This window comes from Ursus maritimus, unplaced genomic scaffold (genome assembly GCF_017311325.1).
Source record: "Ursus maritimus isolate PB19 unplaced genomic scaffold, ASM1731132v1 scaffold_7, whole genome shotgun sequence".
Lineage (NCBI taxonomy): Eukaryota > Metazoa > Chordata > Mammalia > Carnivora > Ursidae > Ursus > Ursus maritimus.
In genome coordinates, this window is record NW_024426885.1 from 26704647 (window position 1) to 26729953 (window position 25307).

The 25307-nt window shown below is 50.8% G+C and overlaps 1 protein-coding gene across 5 annotated transcripts in view; it reads left to right on the plus strand.

Annotated features, from left to right (window-relative positions):
• FBXW4 (F-box and WD repeat domain containing 4) overlaps positions 1-25307 on the plus strand; it is an 80864-nt gene that overhangs the window by 46271 nt on the left and 9286 nt on the right. For 2 of the 5 annotated variants that reach the window (XM_040623841.1, XM_040623844.1), the window contains 2 exons: positions 21758-21823; positions 23460-23527. The exons of 1 other annotated variant lie outside the window; for it this stretch is intronic. In XM_040623841.1, the coding sequence (XP_040479775.1) occupies positions 21758-21823; positions 23460-23527 (134 nt within the window). Of the gene's footprint in view, positions 1-21757; positions 21824-23459; positions 23599-25307 lie in introns of all 5 variants that reach the window. 2 more of the 5 variants (XR_005833130.1, XM_040623840.1) reach the window with 2 other exon arrangements.

The following is a 25307-nucleotide window of genomic DNA, read 5'->3' on the forward strand; positions in this document are numbered from 1 at the left end:
GTTGTTCAGTGTTCTCAGGGAAGCTGAGAGAAGATAACATTTTGTCACGGGAGAATTTCCTGCGTGGCCATGGTACCAGGTGCAGGGGTACAAAATCTCATTTAGAATCCGTGCTTGTTGTGACTTCATCAATGGCCTGGAGGTTTTGCTTTCTCCCAAACCATCCTTTGCTTTTACCACAAGTCTCTGCTTAGCTCAGCCTCCCTGAGGACTATCAATACACAGGCTGTCTTCTGGGGCTGGTAGACCTAATTCCTAATGGAGGCCTCGCCCCTTCGTCCACCGCCTGGGGCCTCCCTGGTGATTGGGTGAACCTGGGATTTAAGAACTCACCGCGCACCTGTAGGAGGTGCTATTTCCAATCCCCCCTTCCCTCAATTTCTGCCCCCTCCCAAAGAGGAAAAGTATCCGTCTGCACTTCCCACTTCCCAAAGAAGAGGAGCCGCGCTGATCGATGATCTGAGGCAGCGGTTGGCACCTTAGCTGAGGGATAGGTAGCCGGCGCTGCTTTTTTATTTGCAGGCGCAGGATCTCAGCCCGGGTCTGTGTGTATCCGTCCCGTCTCTGAGCCTGTGCATCTGAAAGTATGTGTCGGGGTAGCAGGAGGATTCCTTGGTCTCTGGGTGCACCCCACTGCCACCCCAAACAAGAGCTGTCCTGAGATGATACACATGGGTTCCTCTGCCCTTTGCTTTCCTGACTTGTGTTGATGTCCCTGCTTCTCCTGGGATAGCATCACCTCAAGAAGGCACCTCAGCCTAAGTGAGTGCGCACGTGTGTGGCTTCCTTTGTTTTCTCTTCCCTGGAGCATGGAGGGGGGCTGGGAACCTGGTCATGGAGTTTCTGGCAGTCCCTGTGTTTCCTGAAGTTTTCTTGTCCCTCTAGCTTATCTTTTGCCCAGGCTTCTCCTTGGGATTCCTCTTCTCTGTGAATTTTCTTCCTGTTGGTGGCAGCGGGCAAGGAAGTGTTTTCTGGAAGGGGCTGTGCGCCTCTCAAGCGAGTCCCAGCGGGTGGCTGTGGGCATGTGGGAGAATGCCGAACCTGAGCTGAGAAGGCAGGAGCTGTGGAGTTGTCTGAGGGCAGAGGCCTGTGCAGGTTGCAGCTGACCTGAGGCTTCTGAGCAGTTTATTATTAGGGTCAAAACTCTTTGGCTTTTCCACAGAAGGAGCAGAATGTTGGGAGGGGGACGGGAAGTTGGTTTTCTCTGTCAGTGGCTAACAGTGTCCAGTATTTGGCGTAGCAAGGAAAGCTTGAAGTGAGGGGGGCCGCCCAGCCAGTAAATCAGGAACCCAAACCACTGTCAAGTGTGTTTGCAAATTTGTGACACTTGTTTTCATTCTTCTAAAAGATTTGTATCCCACCCCAAGTGGCTTAATAGGAAAAACAAGAAACTTCTTTTTTTTTTTTTTTTTTTTTTTTAAGATTTTTTATTTTATTTATGTGACAGAGAGACAGCCAGAGAGAGAGGGAACACAAGCAGGGGGAGTGGGAGAGGAAGAAGCAGGCTCCCAGCGGAGGAGCCCGATGTGGGACTCGATCCCGGAATGCCGGGATCACGCCCTGAGCCGAAGGCAGACGCTTAACGACTGCGCTACCCAGGCGCCCCAAGACAAGAAACTTCTAATCAAAGGAACTTTTTGGTATCCTCATGTTTTTCCAAAGAGAAAAATCCATGCTTTTTATAGTGGGTGATTTCAAAAATGCATGATAAAAACATGCCACCAGAAAATATCTGTCTCAAAGCAAGCATTGGAGGGGGAGGAATGAGGGGGTTTGGGCTAAACTTGAAGAAGTGGGTGGGCTGTGCAGGCAGCTGCTTAGGGAGGGGCTCCTAGGTCCAGTGGCTTCTAAAAGGCCTGTGTGAAAACCTCTTCTACGCCAGAGAGCTGTGAGAATAGTCCTTCCACTCATCCTCTAAGGTGGTAGGACCAGGAAAGGTCTGGAGTCCGTGCTCAGAGGCCTAGGGGAAGGGAGCTACCAGAGGTAGAATGACCTGTGGGTGAGGACTCTCATCCTAGAGATAATGAAGGAAACGAATCAGTTATGGTTCCCATTGGCATCTCCTCAGCACATTGTAGGGGGCCTTGCCTAAGGCTGGGGCTAGGAGGACCTGATTCTTGGGAAGATGTGGACTCTGGCAGCCCCTGATGTCAAACCTCCATTTGAAAGCCGTGCATATTTGTGATGGGCAGGACCACATGGGTGTGTGTGGACCTGGGGAGCTCGAGGTCCCAGAGCTTTATGCTAGGAAGCCATACTTGTGCCCCATCCCTAACCACCCCTACCAAGAGGTAAAACAAAACAAAACAAAAACCAAACAATCCAAAAACTCCCCTCCAGTCCTCTTTGGACCAACTCTGGCTCCAGTGGGACTGAAGTCTCAGAAGAGGGATGATAGGTATTAGGTGCTGTGGGATCACTGTTGGCTATTTATGATCTGAATCCTGGGTTTGAAATTAATTAGATTGCAGAAACAACTTACTTTTATTATTTTTTCAAACCAACTAAATACCCCAAAACCAAAATTTAAAACCCCCAAACCTTTCATCCTTTTCCCTTTCCCTGTGGCTTTATTTGCTGGGTAGTGAGAAGTGCTTTCCCTAGCCTCCTTTGGATTGCCGTGCTGAACAAAGTGAGAAACCCAGGGAAGGAGGAAGCTGGTGCCAAAAGGGCTGGCTGCTGCCCCCCAGCTCTGCGTCCCCTGGCCTGCCCCGGCCGCCCCACTGTCTGGGCCACAGCCCAAACAAGCAAAGGCGCCTTGACCAACAACAAGCCCCAGCTTTGTTGCGCCTGTGGGGGAACTGCTTTCTGGAGCCCAGGGATCTCCTCTGAGAACCACCTGTGCCTCCCGGCCTCCTGCCTGGCCTAGGCCTTCTGGCACAGGAGCCCCCACATTCCAGCCAGCAGGCTGATGGCAGAGTGAGGGGCGGGAGAGGACGAAGGGGGGCTGCGGTCAGTTTAAAGGGGGCACAAATTCCAGTCTGCCCCTTTAGGGCCCCTGGTTGGCTCATGATCTCCTGTGGCCCTGGCCAGGTTAAATTTGTCCTATCTGTCATCAACACTGACAGTAGCTTTCTGAAGTGGTCTGCAAATGGGGACAGTAAACCCAAGGTCTCTCTTCTTGCTTAGTTCTTGATGCTTCAGAAGGGGAGTGATGTAGGTTCCCCTTACAGGCTACTTCTTGCTTGGGAGTCCCCAGTGCCTCTGTGCTGCCTAGCCAGTGGTGAGGACAATGATGGCAGCTAAATGCCAAGTGCTGTGCTGAACACTTTATAGTTCCTTTAATCCTCCCAGATAGGTACTGTCCTCACCTCCTGTTTTCAAGGAAGGAAACTGAGGTCTGAGAGAGCTTAATTAACATGCCTAAAGCCAAATCTGGTAAGTGAGGTGTTCAGGGGTTGAGCCCTGGCATCTGATTCCAGAGTTCATGCTTTCTAACTACCGTGCGACACTGTCTGCCTTCCCTGCCTTGGCGGCGCGGGTCTCACTCTCCTTTGGGATTAGAACTTGATGGTCTCCATTTCTTCTGATTTTTTTTTTTTTAATGTTAATTGAAGACTTGACTCTCTGGCTGGACCTTAAGCTGCCTAAGGGCAGGCCTCTGTGAGTTTTGTTTTTCCTGAGCCCCCTGGCACCCAAAGCTGGCTTGGGTGCACTCAGGTACTTGTGGAAGGAATGAGGCCCCGTCTCTGCCTCCAGTTCAGGAATGACCCAGGCAAGACCTTGTTCTGTGAGAGGGGCAGTCAGTCCCAGAGCAGGAGCTCCCATCTGAGGGGAGAGGGCGGCCTGGGTAGGTGGGAGCCAGGACTGATGAGGGGCAGTAGAAGATGGGGGGACAGAAACCAGGCCAGATGTGACTGGAGTCGAGCCAGCTGTTCTGAGCACCAGGCTGCTTGTCCCCTGCTGTTTGTTGGGCTGGGCTGCCCCCAGAGGGAAGAGGCTGTTTCAGGAATAGTGGGGTGTGAGGGGAGGGTCTGCTTTCATGTCTCTGAACTGTGGGTGTTTGGACTAGCCACCCTTTACTTTGTAGACTGTTCTGTAGAGAATCACTTTGAACCTCTGTTGCCAGGGCTTGAGGGCGGGAACAGTAGTCCTAGCAGCGAGGCCAGTGAAGAGCACTGTGTCAGTAGCATGACCCATTGTAATAGTGCTTGTGGCTAGATCTCAATGGTGGAGAAACAGGCACAACATTTGAGCTGACCACCTCCTATAAGCCAAATGCCACACGGCTCCACAGTTCACCTGGACTCTCGGACTCCATCGTGTGTGGCGAGGATGGCCAGTGCGGGCCTGGTCCCACCTCTGTTGGTGGGTCTGAGGGCAGCCAGGAGGCAGGGCTGCAGAGAGTGGCATGTGCCGTGGGCAGTTCGGCTTTGTTCTTTTCCGTCAGTCCCGGGTTCTGCTGGGTTGCTGTGTTAGTAGCAGGGTAGCCCTGGAGACGGTCTGCTGTGGTTAGCAGACTGGGCTCTGAAGGTGTGCGCCAAAGGCGGGAGGGTCGGAGGCCACACGGGCGGGCCCCTCCATCACCTACTTCTGCTTACATGGAAGAGCCCCCCCCCCATTTCCAGTTTTATAAATCTATCAGAGATGCTAGCTCTCACGGGTGTTCTGTTGCCTTTTTAACAAGTTAAAAAACATTGTTCTGTTTACCATTTTGCAGATGAGAAATGTGAGGTCCCTAGGAGGTTTTAGGCTTGTCCGAGGCGAGCCAGCCTGTGAGCAGCTGAGCTGGCTCTGGACACTGTCCCCCTGCATCCCAGCTCCTGGCCCTTCCCGTGAGCTGCCGTGCTGGCTGCCTGGGTGCCTCCGGTGGCCTTTGTCCTGGGCATTCTCGCCTGGCAATGACCTCAACTCCTCATTTTCTCTCTCACCCATGCACTGCTCATTTATCAACCAGGCCGTATGTTTCTGGTTCTCATTTTTTCATTCTTTGAACTCCTTCTTTCTCTCCTGGGTCTCGGATCAGGGCTCTCATAAGGGCTGGTTGTGAGAGGCCGGCAGACCTGTTTGCTGCTGCCTCAGTGGTTATTTCCACTGCTGGAGCCCACATTTCTGGCCTTTGGACACCCCAGCACTGACCCCAGATAAGCCCTGTGCCGCCTTCACCCCGTGCCTCTCTAGCCTTGAAGCCACCCTGGGCAGAGGGCTGTTTTTCCTCTGCTCAGCTGGGCTGTAGGGGCTGCTGTGGCAGCAACAGTAGAGAGAAGTGTTTGAGAGGCCCCGGGTCTCCCTGCCTCGGCCCCCAGGAGAGTCTCTTTCCCTAAAGCTTCCCGACTCGGAGGTGTCCGTGAAGGCCCAAAATGTAATGTGAGCTCCAGTGGTGAGGACAATGATACAGACCAGCACTGTAGCCCTCCGGCCCCCCTCGTCCTGCCCCAGCTCGGTCCACCACCCTTTCCCTATTCTTTGCATCATAAATGCAGGGCTGTGGTACTAGGTACAAGTCAACGGTATCGTCTTGCGTGCCTCTACCTCTCAGAACTAACTGTCTGGGGCCACTGGCTCTGACTGGAAGACCAGTGTTGGGTGGGTGATGATGTAGGTCCCTTCTCCAGGCCCCAGTCCCAGCTGCCCCCACCAGCTCTGGTCTGGCTCACCATGGGGCCCAATTCAGAGGCCTCTTTTGTTTGACTTGCACAGAGCAGCCTGGCTCACCATTCCCACATGCCAAACTTTCCCTACCATTCACTGGGAAGGCTGAAAAGCCCTCAGCTAATTGCGTTGGGCTGAAAATTACCACTTCCCTGCGTTCCCCTGCTGCTGAGGACATTTGTGTCACTGCTGTATTTAGGGGGAACAAAGGCCCCCTGTGGGGAGAGCCCAGGTACGAATGTGGGATGGGGGGAATAATTGCAGTCTCTCCAGGTGAAAGCCCCTGTTAAACTTCAGTAAGTCAATTAGGCTGGGGGGGGGAGGGCAGAGACCCCCATGATAAACTGTTCCCACCGAGCAATTAAAATCATTTTAGCTTTGAGGAGAGAAACTGCTTATTAGAAATTTTGTGGGTCCCCCCCTTCCCTACCCCTGCCCCTCCCTTGGGATGAAACAACAAAACGCCTTCCTCAATAGAAGTGTTTCTCCTCCTCCTACACATTGTGTGGCCTGAAAGCACTTACTGTGGGAGGGCAGAAGGAGGGACAGAGACAGGCCGAAGGGGGGAGAAAATGGCAGGGGCTTAACACCTGGGCTGACTAAAAATCACAACTGCCCAGTAAGACTGGGTAGAGACTTCTCTGGGCACAGTGCTTACACAGGTGGTGTGGCAAGGTCTGTATGTGTGGGACATGAGTGTGTCCACGGACCTGCTCTCCCCTCATCAGGAGTGGGAACATCAAGCTGTGGTGGTGGGTGTGTCTGTGTGTGGCATCCTGGGTGCCCCTTACTGAAGGGAGCGAGCACAGGCTCTGTGTGTGTGCGCACGCGTGTGTGCGCGCGCACTTACATACGCCTTCTCAGCGGAGGGTGGCAAGGCCAAGGCAACCCAGCTGGGCATGCACCTCCTCCCGAGGCTGTGACTGGGCCCATGTTCTCTCTCCTCCCAGGAGCCAAATACCAGCACCTGGGAGCTGGGCCACGGCATAGCTTTCCAGTCGGCAGCTGAGGGCTGAATGGCCAGCAGCCGCCTACTGGCCCGGGGCTAGGAATGGGCTGGAGGGAGTGATGGATGGACACGCTGATCTCCACAGTGTTCTTCCCCACGTTGCTGGGGTGGGGATGAGGGTATGGAGACTCAGCAGGAAAGAAAGCCACGGCCTGGCACGTATTTTCTTGGTATCTAACTTGGCTGATGGAGCATACGGTGGGAGTCTCCAGTTGGCAACCCGCCCACCCCCAATTTCTGATGGGAAACACAAGGTGGAAAGACAAGGTGATCTGATCTGATCTGGGGAAGATGGTGGGGAGGGAGGTAGACTTTTCTATCAGAAGTCTGTAATTTGGTAATTTACAGGTGCTTATGCACGTGTGTACCCACAGATCACAGGTAGCATAGGTGGCACACCCCACCCTGCCCCAAATCGTGGTACTTCAGGGGAGGGCCTGGTGGCGCTGATGGTGGGCATGGCACCGAGTCAGGCACTGCCCTGGCCTCAGTGCTTCCCTGCGGCTCATGATTATTAGTATTGGAACATTATTCCAATGTTCCAAAGAGGTGAAATTAAACACTGAGGGGTTGACTTTTCCCAGAAAACAAATATGCCAAGTTATTTGCCTACCAAGAGGCCTTAGGAGGTAGAATTTGGTGCCTACAGGCTGGCAGTGGGGAGGTGAGGGCTGTTGACAAAGTCCTGAGCAGGAGCGTGGAGGGGAGGCTTTAGGCAGCACAGGGGCTGGTTGGAATTTGGGGGCTCGGGAGAGCGTGGAATAGCTCAGAGGAACAGGAATGGGGGTGCTGCTCCCTGCGACAGGCTCCACACAGTGGCTGCCTGTAAGGGAATGGGTCTTAGAAGAGCATGAATCTCAAATATATGTCACTCTTTGTTTCAGACTGTTTGTACAGGTAGACGAGATAGGCATTAGCACAGACACATGTCTATTTACAGACTATATGGTGATGAGTTTATAGAGTTTTTATACAACATATGATATCATTTATTATTCTATGCTCCAGAATGTGGTTTTCCATGAATGAGCCTTGGTTTCTTCATACCTGGTTTCTGATTTATGACTTTAGGTGGCTTCCTAGTTTCATTAAAAAGAACAAACCAGTTTTTGGGGACTGTTTGAGGTATGCGTGGAGTGTTTTTTTGTTTGTTTTATTTGGCTTTCTTATTATTTTATTTATTTGTCAGAGAGAGAGAGTGAGCACACAAGCAGGGGGAGCAGCAGAGGGAACGGGGGAAGCAGGCTCCCCGCTGAGCAGGGAGCCCAACGCGGGGCTCCATCCCAGGACCCTGGGATCATACCCTGAGCCAAAGGCAGATGCTTTGACCCACTGAGCCGCCCAGGTGCCCCTCTGGTTTTTGTTTTTTAAGAAAAGTTATACCTGCGATGTGTGGGTTTCCTGCTTGGTTCCTCCTGCATTTGGTGTGTCCCTAAGAGGGATCCAGCAATGGGATATTTGAGTTTGCTTGTGTGGCCAGATCTCTTTTCCCCTTGCTTTGGGGGCTGTTAGTACTGAGTCAGGGTGGGAAGAGAGAAAAGGAGGTGCAACAAAGCGGTTGCTTGGGGTTACAAAGTTTTACTTTGTGTGTGTGTGTGTGTGTTTTCAAATTTTTAATCTTGAAAACTCTCAAACACACACCGAACATAGAATCACCTTCCACATTCTCATCTCCATCTTACCAGTTTTCTGTGTGCATCTGTACTTTAGGTCTGAGAGATACTGGGACGCATCTTTAATGAGCCACCCGCTCAGGGAGCTGGCGCTCCAGGGTCCCAGGCGCAGCCTGGTGGAGGTGCCTTGTGGGTTCTGGCAGGATTCATACTCAGTCTGTCAAAAAGGATCCAGGAGGCCATATCTCTTAAGATCAGGGCTTTCTGCCTTCTAAAGGATAATCTAGTCTCTCAAGCACATCTTTATTGTCTGTTCTTTTTTTTTTAAGATTTTATTTATTTATTTGACAGAGCACAAGCAGGGGGGAGTAGCAGGGAAAGGGAGAAGCATGCTCCCCACTGAGCAGGGAGCCTGATATGGGGCTTAATCCCAGGACCCTGGGATCATGACCCGAGCTGAAGGCGGATGTCCAACAGACTGAGCCACCCAGGCGCCCCCGTCTCCTCTTTTTTTTTTAAAAAGATTTTATTTATTTATTTGACAGAGACAGCCGGTGAGAGAGAGAACACAAGCAGGGGGAGTGGGAGAGGAAGAAGCAGGCTCCTAGCAGAGGAGCCTGATGTGGGGCTCGATCCCAGAACCCTGGGATCACGCCCTGAGCCGAAGGCAGACGCTTAATGACTGCGCCACCCAGGCGCCCCCCGTCTCCTCTTTTTAAAAAAAAAAAAATTTTTTTTTAAAGTAAGTGTTACGCCAAATGTGGAGCTTGAACTTATGACCCCAAGATCAAGAGTTGCATGCTCTTTTCGACTGAGTCAGCCTTTATTATCTGCTCTTGTGCAGACCACCTTCCCTCCCCTTGTTGGGAGGGGGAGAGTAGCCTTTTTCCTGGCCCTCTCCTTGGGCCTCAGGGTAAGACCACTTCATCCCCTTTCAAAGTTGTGGGCCGGCCTGTGCTGTCCTGCTTTATCTGCTCTCCTAGTAGACACACCGGCTATTGACTTCATGGTTGGGGTGTCCTCAGCCAGGCCTCACAGTGTCCAGTAGGTGCCTGGCAAAGCCTGTCGTGCATCTGTCAGTGAGAAACAGTCAAATGGGGGAGAAGCTTAGCAGCTACTGAACAGAGGCTCTGTGGTGGTTGGGACACACTGGTTGTAAGTGACAGAGACCAAGCCCACATGAACTTAAATAAAGCAGGGAATGTTTGGCTCATGAAATGCAAGGGTACAGCTGAGCAAGCAAGCCAAAGGAGGAGCACGAATACGACTGGGCTCAGGAGTGGCTGGACCTGACGGAGGCCACGGTGCTCCCAGGACTTTATCCTTTTGGGGTGCTGCTCGTCTTTGTTTCTTCCTCGATCTCTGCACCTTTCTTTCCCCAGCTTACCAGCTTATTCTGGAGGCTACCAAGAGTGCTTGAGTTTGGCAACTCATAGTTGAAGGGAAAGTGACTGGCTTCCCAAAATCCCAGGGCAGAGACTCGTTGGCCCAGCTCGGGTCAGCTCCCACCCCTTGACTCATTAACTGTGGCCAAGGAGGAAGTCTCTCAGGAATCACCCATATGGAGGGAGATTGTAGGGCAGACAAAACAATAGGTGTCTACTATTTTCACAAAGGCCAAATTACTCCACGACATCTGGCCCCAAAGTGTCTATGTGAATGGCATTAATATGTGGATGGTGACCGAGCCCAGAGCCTTGGCCACCAGCTCTCAAATCAAGAGTCTGGAGAGAACTGTCAAACTATAGCCTCTTGCCTCCTCTTCCTTACTTTCACATTAAGAAAAAAAAAAAGATTTTATTTATTTGAGAGAGAGAGATAGCGAGCTGGGAGGAGAAGGAGAAGCAGTCTCGCTGCCAATCAGGAAGCCTGACGTGGGGCTCAATCCCAGGACCCCAGGATCATGACCCCAGTTGAAGGCAGACGCCTAACTGAGCCACCCAGGTACCCCCCTCTTTCTTACTTTGTTACTGATCTGCTGATGAGAGATTTCTCCTCTGTAAGCTGTTAATAGAGTGCTTACAAAAACCTGCCGCTTTCCTAATGTGACCTGCACGGGGGAAGGGACCTGGATTCGTGAGGTTAGACAGATGAACAGTGAGTGGCCCAGTGTTGTGCCAGTGGGGCAGAGAGTCTGGGATGACAGACTCTGACCTGGCCGAGCCTCCTGCAGAGGGCAGCGACTAGCAGGAGGCCTGAATGTTACTTGAGTACAGTTTACCTCGCAGAACAGGATGGAAGACGGACTGCTGCCTCTCCTCTCCCGTGCCACGGTCAAGAGGGCAGCAAATTTTGGGGAGGAACAAGGTTCAGATCGAGATTCCAGCTGCTGCTAACTAATCTGGGAATGAGAGGGTTCCTGGGAATGAGAGGGTTCCTCGGAATTTTGCCTTCCTGGAAAGCCCTGTAATGGAAGTCTGGCAAGAAAGGACTTCAGTTGGCTTTTCTACCATCCCCAGCTTCCCGCTTCCCCCTGTAATGTAGGCCTCAGTCTGTGTAGCCGAAGCAAGGACTCTGGGGCCCTTTTCTCCCATGAGAGGGAAGGAGTGGACACAAGTTATTGGTTGGGTTTGCACACCAAGGTCTACTGCTGGCCCTCCTCTACAATGGAGCCCTTCTTCCTTGAGGGATAGGCTTTACCTGCTGTGCACACAGTCACCTCTCTTTTCTTCTTGCCCTGGGTTGTACTTCTGAAGCTCTGCCGTGCGTACTTGATGATGTGTAGCAGGCCCTACTGGCCAGTCGACCTCCACGACCCCCCCTTCCCCCTCCTCAACTCCCCACTCCCCCGCCAGCCTTCAGGGTGATGGTGGAACATGCCACAGCAATCAGACAAGGTTGAGGAGTGTAGAGCTTCACCTCCCTTTCTCCTACCTTGTTTGTATGAAAGGGAAGTGGTCCAGGGATGCAGATCATGGTGGTCAGTCCATAGGTCGACATTCACACCCTTTGCTTCCCTGTTTTTAGTTTGCTGGATGTCACTGTGGGACTTTTTTTCATTGGTGGGTCATTAGGGCTTCTCTGACTTTAAGCCTTGCTAGAGTTACAAGGCCATCAGATGAGGAAAGGCCATGAAGTCTTGTAGCAGGTCATGTGTATGGGCTCTCCTGACCTTTGTTTCATAAAAAAGAATCTCTTTCTAGAAGGTCTTGATTGTGCTTTGATGCTTGTCACATGAAAATGACATTGGTGCTTCTCACATGGTGCTTATGGAATATTGAGAATAAAAATAAGTGCCAGGTCCATCTCTAGGGACTCCATTGCTGGGCCTAAATATGACCTTACATCAGGGATGTAAGGCCTCAGGATTGTGGCTCACACAGATTTTTCTTTGACCTGACTTCATCTCTGTTCTGTGTTGGTGTAATAAGTACTTAATGCTGCTGCCCAAATCTGGATTAGCTCTGAGTTTCGAGGTCCCTCTGTGGTTTGTTGATGTGAGTATGTTTAGAAAGAATCAGATTTTAAAATAAACGTGTTGAGTTTATGTCCGGCTTATCTGAGCAGTTCTCCAGGCGAGCTCTCCTCTCCTCTCTGTTTGTTTGTGGAGCCCCAGTTGATCCTAATGGTTCTCATCATTCTCCCTCCGCATGCCACTATTCAGATGCCAGCCACTCATGTTCATCAGCAAACCTGAAAAAACACCAGAGCTTGTCTGGCCTCAGTGCATACGGTCAGGTGTTTTTCTAGGAAAGATCCTTAGAAGAGACTTACTGGATTGAGGGATAAGTACATTTCAAAGTTTTTAGATGTTGCCAAGTGCCCTCCAGTTGGACAGTATCAGAATATATACACCCATGAACAATGTATACAAGTACCTATTTCCTCTTGGACTTACTACTACTGGGTAATACCATTTTGGGGTTTTTTTAAAGATTATTTTAGAGAGAGTGAACATGAGCGTAAGCGAGCAGGGGGGAGGGGTGGAGGGAGAAGCAGACTCCCTGCTGAGCAGTGAGCCAGACATGGGGCTCCATCCCAAGACCCTGAAATCACAACCTGAGCCGAAACCAAGAGTCAATCACTTAACTGACTGAGCCACCCAGGCGCCCCCCCCAGTTTTTTTTTGTTTTGGAGAAAATTTTTGTTTCTCTGATGGGTAAAAAACTATCTAATTTTGGGAGTGGTTATAGAAGAGTTTTTATGAGCTGGACTTGAGCCCATCTGGCTGAGGTCAAGTCCTGAGTCCTCCCACGTACTAGTTGTGTGACCTTGGGGAATTGTGTAACCTCTCTATTCTTCATCTGTGAAAGGGGAATGACACTGGTAGTTAATACCTCATAGTAACTTAAAAAAAACCTTTTTCTTATGGAACATTTTGAAACATATAGCAGTAGAATAAGTGCCAATTCTTGGTCAATCCTGTTTCTTCAGTACGCCCCACACACTATCCCCTCTATAGTTTTGTGAAGCGCAAACATCATATAAATATTTCAGCGTGTATTATGAAAGATGGTAATACTTTAAAAATTTAATTACCATACTATTATTATATTTGGAAAACTGTCGTCAAATATGTAGGAATATCTTAAGGGTTAAGTGGACTAATATACATCTGTACTGAGCCTGGAACAGTGGCTGGCATGCAGTAAATGCTGTAGTAGAAGCGTGTGTAGCCGTTGTTGCGGGTGGTGTAACTTGGAATTCCTTGATTACTAGGAGATTTACATCATGGTTCTTGGCCATGTGTATTTTTTTTATAAATCACTTATTAAAAATTCTTGCTCATTAATCTACTTTTTCCCCTTGTGATTTATAAGACTTCTTGATATGTTCTACATATGAACCTTTTGATTATTATATATATTTGGTACTTCCTTTCAGCCAACATCGATGGTGTCTTCTGTCATGTGGAAGTTTGGTTGTTTGGAGAAGAGTTCTGTCCTCTTTACCTTTACGGCCTCAGAGTTTTGTTTCCCTTTAAGAATGTCTTTCCCACCCGAGACTGTAAAAGTATCTTCCTATATTTTCCTTCAATATTTTTATGGTCTTTCATGTAATCTTTGAAAAGTTTTCCCTCCTTAATCCAGCTAGAATTGAGGTCTGCTCTGAGGTAGTACTCTGCTTTTATTTTCTTTCCAAACGTGTACTTTGTGGTGTCTCTACCCTTTTACTGATTGGTTCATTCTTCATCGGCTTCCTCCCTTCCTCCCTCCCTCCCTCCCTCCCTCCCTCCTGAGCCGAAGGCAGACGCTCAACCGCTGTGCCACCCAGGCGCCCCCATCAACTGTCTTTAAAAGCCATGTTTAGGGGTGCCTGGGTGGCTCAGTTGGTTGAACAACTGCCTTTGGCTTGGATCATGAGCCCGGGTTCCTGTGACTGAGCCCCGAATCGGGCTCCCTGCTCTGCAGGGGAGCCTGCGTCTCCCTCTGCCTCTGCCTGATGCTCCCCCTGTTTGTGCTCTCTCTCTGTCAAATAAATAAAATCTTCAAAAAAAAAAAAAAAAGCCATGTTTAGGATTTACTAATTCCTTACAAATTATGGAGATAGCTTTGGATTCTTATTCTAATCCATTGATATGTTTGTTCCAGCATGAACATCATACTGCAACTTTAGAGTATATTTGATATCTGGTAGAACAACTTCTTTCTTGTGGCACCTGGCTGGCTCAGTCAGTGGAGCATGTGACTCTTGATCTCAGAGTTGTGAGTTTAAGCCCCACACTGGGTATAGAGATTACTTAAAATCTTTTTTTTTAAAGATTTATTTATTTTATAGAGAGAACGTGAGTGTGCGTGAGCCAATGGAGGGGCAGAGGGGGAGAGAGAGAGAGAGAGAGAATCTCAGGTAGACTTCCCACTAGGTGCAGACTGAGGCAGGCCTTGATCCAGCAGCCATGAGATCATGACCTGAGCCAAAGACACCCAACCGACTGAGCCACCAGGTGCCCCCAAAATAAAATCTTGAAAAAAAAAAACCCACACAAAAAAATCTTCTATTGTTCTGGTTATTCTTATGCATTTCCACTTCCAGATGAATTTTAGAATCAATTGATTAAGTAAAAAATCTTGTTTGGATGGGACTGTGTTGAGTTTATCCATTAATTAAGGAAGGAGTGACAGTTTTATTTTATTTTGTTTTTGAGAAGTGACAGTTTCGGATCTTGAGACTTACTATCCAGGAACATGGTATATCTTTCTACTTATTCAGCAATTCTGTGTTCTTCAGTAAAGCTTTATAGTTTTGTTTTTTTCATATGCGCCTGTCTTGTTTTCTGTTGGTGGTGGTTTGGGGTTTTTGTTAGGTTTATTCTTGGCTATTTTACAAATTTTAAATTCTTTTTTGTCAGTGGATTTCTAGTTACCTTTTGGTGATTGCTGGTGTATAATAATAGCTAACCTCTGCGGGTATTTGCTACGTGCCACACGGTGCTTAAGTATCCCATCTCCTGTCATTTTTACAACAAGCCCATGCCCAGATACTATTATTTCTATTTCACAGATAAAGAAGCTGGATATCAGAGAAGTTAAATACCTTGTCCAAGTTCATATACTTACTAGAAGGTAGAGCCAGGAGCCCAGAGGCTGCACCCTTTTCACTGTTTGCACAGCATGCTGACCCTGCTATTCACTGTAATAGGTTTTTAGTTCAGTTTTGGATTTTCTCAGGCAATGATACTGTCTGCAAATAATGACCATCTTGATCTCTTCCCATGCCTCTTGTCGGGCACACAGTTGTGTGAGTCTTATGTCATCATTTCTCAGTAAGTCCGGCCCAGCCAGCTTGTACTTCAGCACTGGAACGTATTGCCATTTCTTCCTCTTGGGATCGGGTGGAACAGGTCTTGTGTTTAGAGGCCATGCAGATGGAAAATAGAGCATAGAAGCTCTTCTCCCTGCAGGCCCCCAACACATCTTGTTTAATTCATAGATTGTACAGCGACTTCTTGTTTTTGGTGTCCTTAATTTTTCCTCTCTGTTATTCTGTCCTTCCATTGTAACAGGTTTCTGGGTTCCTACTTCTTGAGTGGAATGTGTGCATTTGGGAAGAGCTACCTCAAGATTCCTCCTCTCTAACCTGGGCCAGGATCTTAAAACCTTCTTTAGGCTGAGCTTTTGCCCTTGGTTAAAACGGAAAATGACCATGTGTGTTTCTTTGGAGGCATTTTCCAGCTGTAGGACTGCCCTCATCCATGGAGTGGCCGCGAACTTGCTTTGTTGGCCCTTGTTTGTTAGGGTTGCAGTGGGAGTGTGGACACTGGAACCCAGCCTCTGAATGCCGCGTCTAGAGAGGCTTGGGCGGGGGGAGGGGGGGTGACTGAGCGGGTGTTAGAGGCCTCTGCCAGCTGTTGGAGTCAGGAGTTGCTCTTGCTTGCTAATGGGTAGCGTGCCTAGTTGGGAGAAAGAGGCCAACGGAGCCCCTAATTTCTGATCTGGGCTTCCTGACTAACCTTGGGCTACTGGTCAGTCCCAAAGCTTCAGTCCAAGTTGTGCCAGGGCCGCTGTTGCCAACACCTACTCTAGCAGGAAGCTCACTATTGGGTCTACCTGCTCTTGGCCACGGACAGGAGACAGGAGTGTCCAGTCACGTTGTGTTTTCCCTTACAAGGCATAAATACGTTTTTCCCTTTAAAAAGTAGTGCCTGCTCATTTGGAAAATAAAAGTTAAAAGAAAGAATTGCTAATTACTCTATTGCCCAAACATAATCACTGAGCATCTTAGCATGTTTTTTTCTACTCTTTCCTTTTCTATGCACAGGCTTTAAAAAAAACAGTTGTATTAAGGCTGTTTGTCCTCTACTTTTTTTTCTTATAATAGTATCATAAGCATCTTGCCTGTACTCTGGGAGCATCGTTTTAAATGATTGTGTAATATTCCATTAAGTAGATGGAAGGCCTCCTTTCTCTGTTAATCCATTTTGGTTCAGTCATCCATTAAGGTGGGTAAATTTTTGGATTGATATTTTCTGGCTCTACCACATCTTTGAGATAATGTAAAATGGACCTTCTTTTTATTTGCCTTAAACTTGACTCATTCAAGCTTCAGACAGGCCTCTTGGTCTCATTATCCTTTAGTTTGAGGAACGCAGTTGTATTTACGTCCCCTCCCTGGTCCTACAGCCTTAATTCTGGGCACACACACCCCCAGCCCTTCCAGGCAGGTGCTCCTGTGGTTGGCAGCCCCCCCCGCCCCCCGTGTACTCCTGCCCCATCGCTGATGTGCCTCTCAGCCTTCTGGTCCGTGTACAGCAATTCAGGAGCATGTCTCCCCAACTGCAATGTGGGATGTTTACTGGAGAGAGAAGATTTCTTTCTCTCTCTCTCTTTTTTTCCTTTCCAGACACATACATTTCCCTTCCCCTTGGGTGGCCTGGGGTACCCCGTTGGCTGGATCTGGGGAGCTGGCGGCCTTACACTTTCACTGGCCCCGGCCTGTGTCTCTCTCCTCTCCCCTCTCCCCTTCCTGACTTCCCTTGCCCTCCTGTTCCTACTCCCCGGCCCTCCCTCACGGTGCTGTCACTGCACTCCTGCTCCCGGCTGCCCTGGCCCAGCCAGTTTGTGTGACCTTCGAGCTGCATTCCTGCTTGGGGACTGAGCCGCCGTAATGATGTCAGTGGCGCAGGTTAGCAGATGGCCGCAGCAATGAGACCTGACATGTTCTAATGACTCCCTCCTGCCCACCCTTGCCAGCCGCGCCGACGGAGGGGCTGGAGTTTCCTTGAGGCATTTTTGGAGGGGGCCACGGGAACTCGGGGGGCCCCCAGGTGCCGATGGGGCCCGTGACCTTTGCCGCTATAATATCAGTGTTTCACAAGCAGGGCGGTTCGGGAGCCCACTTGCAGCCCATCAAAAATTGATTTAATTGCAATTTTTCCTCCAATTAGGAGCACTGGAGCCTGACTAATTGGAGTAATAGAGAGTAATAAGGCTCAGATAAAAAGCCTTCCTCGGCGGCCTTTGTATCTCGTGTCAGTGCCTGTCAGAGGTCAGAGAGCTTGCATATTCTATTAGGCAGCCCGGCCTTCATTTGTACAAATTAGTTTACCCAACAGTAATTAAAATGCCAATGCGGGTTGAAGAGAACTGAATACACTTGATGGGCATGTTGGTGAATGATGTGACAGCTCTGGTGGCCTCCCTTGCCAAAGTGTGTCAGCCACGGCTCAGAGGCGGCCGGGGCCTGGGCCAGCTGGGTGGCTCCGGGCCAGCCACAGGGCACAGCTGCGAAGCACGCCACTCTGCTGCCGCCTCCGAGCCACGCAGTCGCCCCTTTCTTCTTCCACGTGGAGCCATTTGTTCAGTCGTCCATTTGTTCATCAACAAGTGCGTGAGTTCTCAGTCTGTGTCAGGCAGCGTACGAGGTGCCAGGGAGAGAAGGCAGCGGGCCGGGGCTGGGCTCAGATTCCAGCCCTGCTCGTGGCTCCCCAATGGGAGCACGTTGCACTTCCTCCCCGGGCCTCAGTTTTCTGGCCTGTAAAATGGGGCAGGTGGCACCTCCTGCACCGGGTTATGAGGCTTAGATGGGAGGAAGTTTTTGAAACCCTTTCTCAGAGCATAGTAAGTGCTCAACAAATGATGGGTGTCATTAAGAGGGCCTAAAGCAAAGCAGAGGCAGCAAGAGCCTACCTTCTTTCCAGCCTGCTCATGCCTGAGTAATTTCCCTTCGTCCCTTCCTCTTCTGATTCTCGTTTTCCATTCCTTTGAGTACCAGAACCCCTAATGCTCCTGGGGTCTCTCTCTGATGTGGGGGCTCCTGCGTCGTCTTCTTGGGCCTGAGGATAATCTCTGTGATGCCAGGTTTGCTTGAGCTAGGTGCAGGGGGCCAGGAAGGTAGGTTGGGAATGTGGAAGGTCTGGGGCAAGATGGGACATGGGAGGAGCCTAGCTTCTGATAGGGGCTTTCTCATCTGAAGACAGATTTTATAGAATCAGAATGACTTTCACTGATTTAAGATTTTATTTATTTGAGAGAGCGAGAGAGAGATTGAGAGCATGAGTGGGGAGAGGCAGAGGAGAAGGAGAAGTAGACTCCCTCACTGAGCAGGGAGCCCAGCGCAGGGCTTGATCCCAGGACCCTGAGATCATGACCTGAGCCGAACAGACTGAGCCACCCAGGTGCCCCAGAATCAGAATGACTTTTAGACCCTCATGCTGAAAGAGTGTGTGCACTCGTACAAGAACATGCGTGTTTCGACATTAATGTGTCGGTATTGATGGTACTACTCATCTATAATCTCGTCGTGGTGCTTATGAGGGATTTCACTGCCCCAACAATGTAGGAGACTGTGGCATGTGTCCTTCAGGTCTGAGTCTGGTGATGTGGGGGTTGTGTGAGGAAGCAGAGGGACCCCCTTCACAGCTTATGTCTTGCTTCCCTGTCCTTGTCGGCTGTGAGCTCCAGAGGGCCCTTTTGGTCCAGTTCCACAGACTCGTATCAAGTACTTCTTCTAGGCCAGGCACTGGGCTGAGCACCAGAGGACCCAGGAATCACCGGATGGTCTGTGATCTCAAAGGGAAGATGGGGAGATAACCCCCAAAATACCATGTGTCCCCTGAGAGCAAGATAAAGCGTGGTAGGGACTTGGAGGAAGGCTGGGCAAGTCCCCTGGGGAGCCAGCAGCTTCTGCTTCAGCACAGGTTTGCTGTCGCTATCCCTAAGACACCCCTGAGAACGCGACATGGGACTGAGGGCAAAAGCCATTTGAATCCTCTTTCCTTTCTGAGGAGAGCTGGCTTTTTCTGTAACTTCAGACTCTAAGTTGAGATTATAGCAAAGACCTTCTAATGGCTTAGACTCCCAGAGTAGTCCCTTGGGAAACGCCATTGAAAGGGGATGCGTGTGTCCATTTTGGGCGACTCTGAGCATTTGTTGGGAGCCTTTGGCACGTGGGGCACAGGGTCCAGCGCGGGGAGGACGTGGACGACCTGCTGGCAGAAGAGGGTGGGCTGCGGCCTGTGGAACAGGACGGCACTCCGTGCAGGTGAGACGGCGTGGTGGAGGCTGAGCTCGTGGGGGCAGGAGGCCGCCTGAGGTGCGCACATCCCACCCCGCCTGCTCCTAGGGCTGGGAGCACCTTATCCAGTGCGGCTCTGGGGAGGGGAGCGAATGTGCAGAAGGAGTTCATGAAACTTCCTGGGAGCTTGGCTGGCACTTCATTTTCCCTTCCTGTACGGTGGGAATCATAGCATCTCTTGGGTGAACTTACCGTGTGGTGTGAGGCACTCTTCGGGCATCCCAGGACTGCGAATCCCATCTTCTCCTGGGCTCCGTGTGTCTGCTGCACTCGGGCAAGACTGCTCGTGGGCATACCCTTATCGTCCTCTGACCCTGAATGTGGCTGATCTGTGGCTTTTGCCTGATGCCTCCTGAAGTCCATGGGAATTGGAGGGTGAGGTGGGGAGCAAGAGTGGCCGCAGGCAGGCAGGAATAGTGTGAGGTTGGCAGTGCTTGTCTGCAGCCAGCTTCACCCCTAGAGTCCTAGCAGTCCCCATGGTTTGGGTGTGAGTCCCCCCGTGTGTGTCCCCAGCGGGACCTGGCTCCAAAGCTGCTTGACTGTTGCTTACAGGGCTTGTACCGAGTGTTAAATTTGATTATATGCCTCAGGTCCCTCTACGTGCCGGGGGCGGGGGGTGGCTCTCTACTTTCCTTCCTTCTCTTCCTCCCTGCACCACAGGGTTGGGCAAGGCAAGAGGGCGGCTTTTGGAAAGAAACGTTTCTGGGTGCTGTGTCCTGGCAATCACAAAAGGCTTTTGTGTGGTGTGAAGGTGAGAGGCACTCCTGCTGGTGGCAGATGGACAGGCCCGGGGGCGGGGGCGGGTGGGCAGGAATAGAGAAGGACGGGGGTCCCAGGAGAAGGTGCTTGCGGCCCCACCCCAGCCTTCTGGGGTGTTGGGAGTGGCAGCTTCGTGCCTTCCCCCTCATCTCCGCTTCCCTTGTCACTAACTTGGACCTGTGGTCAGTCAGTGGCCTGCTACAGGCCTCCGTAGGAGACGTCTGCGCACCTGTGCTGGCGCCCCTCACCTGGCTGCACTCCTCAGAAGTCTGAAGGGCCCAATTGCCCGCTCGAATGCTTTCCAAGTGGCTATTATGTTTCTAACCCAAGGTAATTGGCTTTACCAGTTATTAATGGATTACCCTCAAGAGAAAAATGTCGAGAGGTGGGAGGTAAGGACAACATCTCCTGGCTTTGCAGTTTGGGGCTTCAGTGTCCGGTGGCTGCTCTCCAGCCTGGGAGTCACTTGGGGCATGACACAGAGGCTGTGTTGGCACGCCATTCTAGTGGAGTGGTTGCTGGCCCTCCTGTGGGTCGGGAGGAAGCTGGGAGAATGGAGCGTGTCCCTAGGGGAAGTCTGGCTTGGGGCATGGGAAGCCCCAGAGTAGCTCATGTGGCCTTTTTATCAGTCTGGGGTTGAAAAGCAGACACCGGCCCCGCAATTTTGAATGTCAGTCAGCAGCTTGGCCAGTGCCTGCCCTGACCTCTCCCCCATCGGCAGCTGGCAGGCCACCTCTGTCTGCCCCCTCCCTCCCCCGCCGAAGCCGATGGCTTTTTCAGAGCCCTTGCTACAGAAATCTCTCTGCCCACTGACCTGCTTAGGACCAGAGAGCCACAGGTGGTGGGCAGGGCCAGGGCGGATGGCTGCTGCCCGACACTGCCAACGTGTCGTTAGTGTGTCTAGCCCCTCTCACCCCAGCACCCGACCTGTAGGGACAGTGCTCTTCCCTGCCCCAGGGCTCCTGAGTGATGCCACTGCTTTCAACTGTCTTGCTCCAGGTTAGGTGTTCTAGCTAGGGTTCCCGCAGGCCTCCCTCCCCACCCAGCAGGTCCTCGGCAAAGGTGTGGTCTGGCACCTCGGTCCCCAGTGCGGTCCTGGCGCTCCAGCCAGCCTGGCTCACGGCGTAGAGCTTGCCCACCGGCTCTGTGCCTCCACCTACACATGGACCTGCAGATGGCTTGTGCTGGACTTTTAGGGATTTAAGAGTTACTCTGGGGAAGTAGGGCACGTTGCTGCGTTCTGAACTCTGCCTGCCGTCCCGCTTGAGGGCAGTGGCGGCCGCCTGGCGCTTGCCACTCTCGCCTCCCGCCCTCGTACCAGCACACCGCCCAGCTCGCCTTTTCCTGGAATTACTGGCCTCGGATGGTTCCCTCTGCTCAGTTCGGTGCCATTACGTCTGCTCTGTGCTTGCACGTTACCTAGTTCTTAACACCGTCAGCACTGCCCCCCAACCACCTGACGTCGGACCAGGGCATCTTCTTCCCGCACCCTGCAGCCTGTTACCGGGGAGCTGTTTCGTGCAGCCTCACGGGCCTGCCCTCCCTTGGCCTGAGGGTTGTACATCCAGAGATGGGGTTTTCTGGTGGGACCCTTCTGAGTAGCGAGTTCCACTGTCCTTACACCTGTGGGGCCCCTGGGGGGTTGCAGACCTCCCTGTGCTCCCAGCTGTCTTCCCGCAGCTTCTCCGATGCCCCCCCCCCAACCCCTCCTCTCATCCTGTCTCCGCACCATGATCCCCAGAGAACAAGCACTGCACTTGCCATTGTGTTGCCCTTTCCACCACAAGTTCTGACAAGCCCGCCCTGACTCTGCTCTCCTTTTGTTTGGCAGCTCTTTTGTGACAGGGACGGCTTGTTGTGGGCACTTCTCACCCTTAAGAATCTGGGACCTCAACAGGTAAGAGATTTCTGAACCACCCTGGCTTCCCGTGGGGGTGGGGCTGGAGGGGGTGGGGCTGGAGCAGCTGGGGAGGCAAAGCAAAGACCTTTAGGCCAGACCTGCCCAGGCCTCCGGCTTCCGTTGGCCACCAGGTGGTCCAGGAGGAGGCTGGGAAGTACCCAGCCCGGCCCACGACCCACTGACCACCGCCAAGGTGTGCTGTCTCTCCTGGCCTCGTTAGAGTGAGCTTGAGGAAACTGTTGGGAGGAATTTATAATAGGTAAATAATTTCACTTAGATATTAGGATAACAACAATTTGGATTTGGGCTACTTTTTCTCAAAGGGGAGCGCCTGATTACGTGGCTACGTAAAATCCCATCTATCCTAAAATAAATTTTGGAAGTGACCTACAGATCCATAAAAAGAATAATACAGAACAGTTAAAATACATCCAGGTTTTACTCACAGTTCTCTGCCTTGGCAGACTTGACGCATTCCCGTCGGATTATCTACCATTCTGTTGAGTTTTTGTTTTTTTAGCTTTTTATTTTGAAATCATTATAGATTCGTAAGTTCCAAAAATAGGACAGCAAGGTGCATTTGTAACATTAGATAATATATAGGATAATATATAAATCAGAACCAGGAAGTCGACATTGGTATAATCCACAGACCTTTATTCAGATTGTAGTGATTTCTGTGTGTGTGTGTGTGTGTGTGTGTGTGTGTAGTTCCGTGTGACTTTATCCCACGTGTAGATTCACATTACCATTAGCACAGTTAGGATATGGAACTGTTGGGACCCTCACCTGCCCCTTTGCCCCGTCCACCTCCCATTTCCTATACTCCCTCTCGTCCCTAACATCTGGCAGCCACTTTGGTGTTCTCCGTCTCTGTAACTGTGTCCGTTTGAAAGTATTACATAAGTGGAATAACGTATGTCACCAGCTGAGATGTGCTCCCCCCGCTGTAATTCCCGTGAGGGCACTGCGGTCGGTGCACGGAGTGGGCTTTACCTGAGGTTGCTGGGTGGCAGTCCCCCGCGGGGATGCATCACAGCGCGCTCCCAGCAAGCAGCACCCCCCACTGCAGGGCATCTGGGTTATTTTCAGTTTTTGACTGTTGCAAATTCGGCTGCTAGGAACATTTGTGTATGAGCTTTCATGTGGACCTAGGGTTTCATTTTTCTGGGATTAATGCCCCAAACTATTTGAATATCTGTACCAATTATACTCCAGCCCCGATGTAGGGGAGATCTAGTTCCCTCACATCCTCAGCAGCTTTGGGAACTGTCGTTTCTTAGCTTAGCTGTTCTCACAGGTGCGGTGTCTCGTGGCTTTAATTGGAATTTCCTTAATAGCTAATGATGACGAACCTCTCGTGTGCTTATTTGCCTTCCGCACATTCTCTTTGGTGAAATCCCTGCTCAGGTCTTTTGCCCATTTTCTCATTGAATAGTTTGCTTTTTCCCTGTTGAGATTTGAGAGTTCTTTGCATGTTCCAGATCTGAGGCCTTTGTCAGACATGGGGTTTGCCTGTACCTTTAAGTCTGGAGCTGTCTTTTTATCCTCTTGACAGGATAAAGGACCAAAATTTTAAATTTTGATGACGTCCAAATTATTGACTTTTTCTTTTTGTGCTCTTGGCATGAAGTCTGAGAAGTCTTCCCCGAGCCCCAGACCCCCACGTTGTGGTTCGCGGTGCCATGATCTACAGTACCGGTGAGGGTGCGCTCTGCCCGCCTCCTGCCTCTGCTGCTCGAGCGTGGCCCCTTTTCTCTCCGTCTCCCCAGGAAAGTATCACCCATATCTTGTTTCCCTGAAAAATCTGTTGTATTGTCAGTCTTTCCAAAAGATTTTTTTTTTAAGATTTATTTATTTATTTATTTATTTATTTGACAGAGAGAGAGACAGCCAGCAAGAGAGGAAACACAAGCAGGGGGAGTGGGGGAGTGGGAGAGGAAGAAGCAGGCTCCCGGTGGAGGAGCCTGATGAGGGGCTCGATCCCTTAACGCTGGGATCACGTCCTGAGCCAAAGGCAGATGCTTAACGACTGAGCCACCCAGGCGCCCCCAAAATATTTTTTTTAAGATTTTTTTTATTAGAGTGCGCACAAGCGGAGGGAGGTGCAGAGGGAGAAGCTGCCTCCCTGCTGAGCAGGGAGCCCAATGCCGACTCGATCCCAGGACCCGATCCTAGGACTGAAGGCAGATGCTCAACCGACTGAGCCCCCCCAGGCGCCCCTCCAAAAGATTTTTTTTTTTTTAAACACATGAGATGTCATTAAGTATGGTTTTCTCTACAACATTCTCTTGGTGGTCATCCAACCACAGGGATAGGAAACTCCCAACTTCCCCAGATGCCACATTACATCTTTGGATAGCTCTGAAAGGTCTGCCTGTCGGTCATCAGGGGTTGATCTGCTTCCAGGAGCTGTGGTCCTAGATAAGAAGCAACTTGAATTTTGCCTCTGAAGACAGGCCTTTAAATATCTGAAAACTTTACCCCTGCTCCTCCAGCGTCTTCTCTTTATCAGGCCAGAAGTCTGAGGACCTTCAGTTGTTGCTTATGAACATCAGTTAGGGTGCTTTTGGCTGTAAGTAATGAGAAGCTAATTCAAGGTGGCTCAAATAGTAAGGGGATTATTATTATCTTGAATGGAAGGAGTCTGTCCAGGAGTCGGGTGGTTCGCTGCTTCCAGGGTCGATGGGTTCGGCAGCTCAGGGAAAGCTTGAGAGCCCATTTTCTCAGCTTTCTGCCCTGCCACCTCAAAGTGGGTTTTGCCTTTCCGGAACCTCAGGCTTGTTCACAAAAGCTCTACCAACCTATAAGGCAATACCCAAAGGGAAGAAGGAAGGAAGAGGACATGTCCCTGCCTGGGGTCTCTTTTTAAGATGGGGAGATCTTTTAGAGGAGCCCCCAAGCAGACTTCTTATATTTAGTGAGCCGAAAGTGTGTTCTAGTACTCACCCCAAACCAAACTGTGGCAAGGGAAATGGAATGAGGAGTCCAGATTGACCTTCTGGGCCTGGGGAAGAGCCCAGCGTCGCCCACGTGCATACTGGCAGTGGGGAAGGTGGGTGAGCACAGAATCAGATTTGGTTCAGCAAGAAAGAAAGCGAGGAAGAGCTGGGTGGGTGACCTGCGGCGTTGGTCTCCTACTTGTTCTAGGACCATTCTCACCTGGAAGTGTCTCCAGTTTCTCTGGTTACACCCTTTTGAAATGGGATGTTCACAACTGAGTAGTGAACACACCAGGTGTGAGCTGCTGAGTGGCAGGTGCTACCATCTTCCTTATTCTAGACTTCTGCTTTTGTTATGTAGCCGATGGTCACATCATACTGTTGCCAGCACAGCTGAAACTTCCAAGGCTTCGTTTGTTCTGTAGCCTCTGGGATGTGGAGTGCTTGCAGTCTGCGAACGTTGTTCCCATGGCTTGCCGTGCCAAACTCCTGCCACTGGCAACTTCTTGCTTCTGCATGGGGTGGAGGCAGAAGGAACC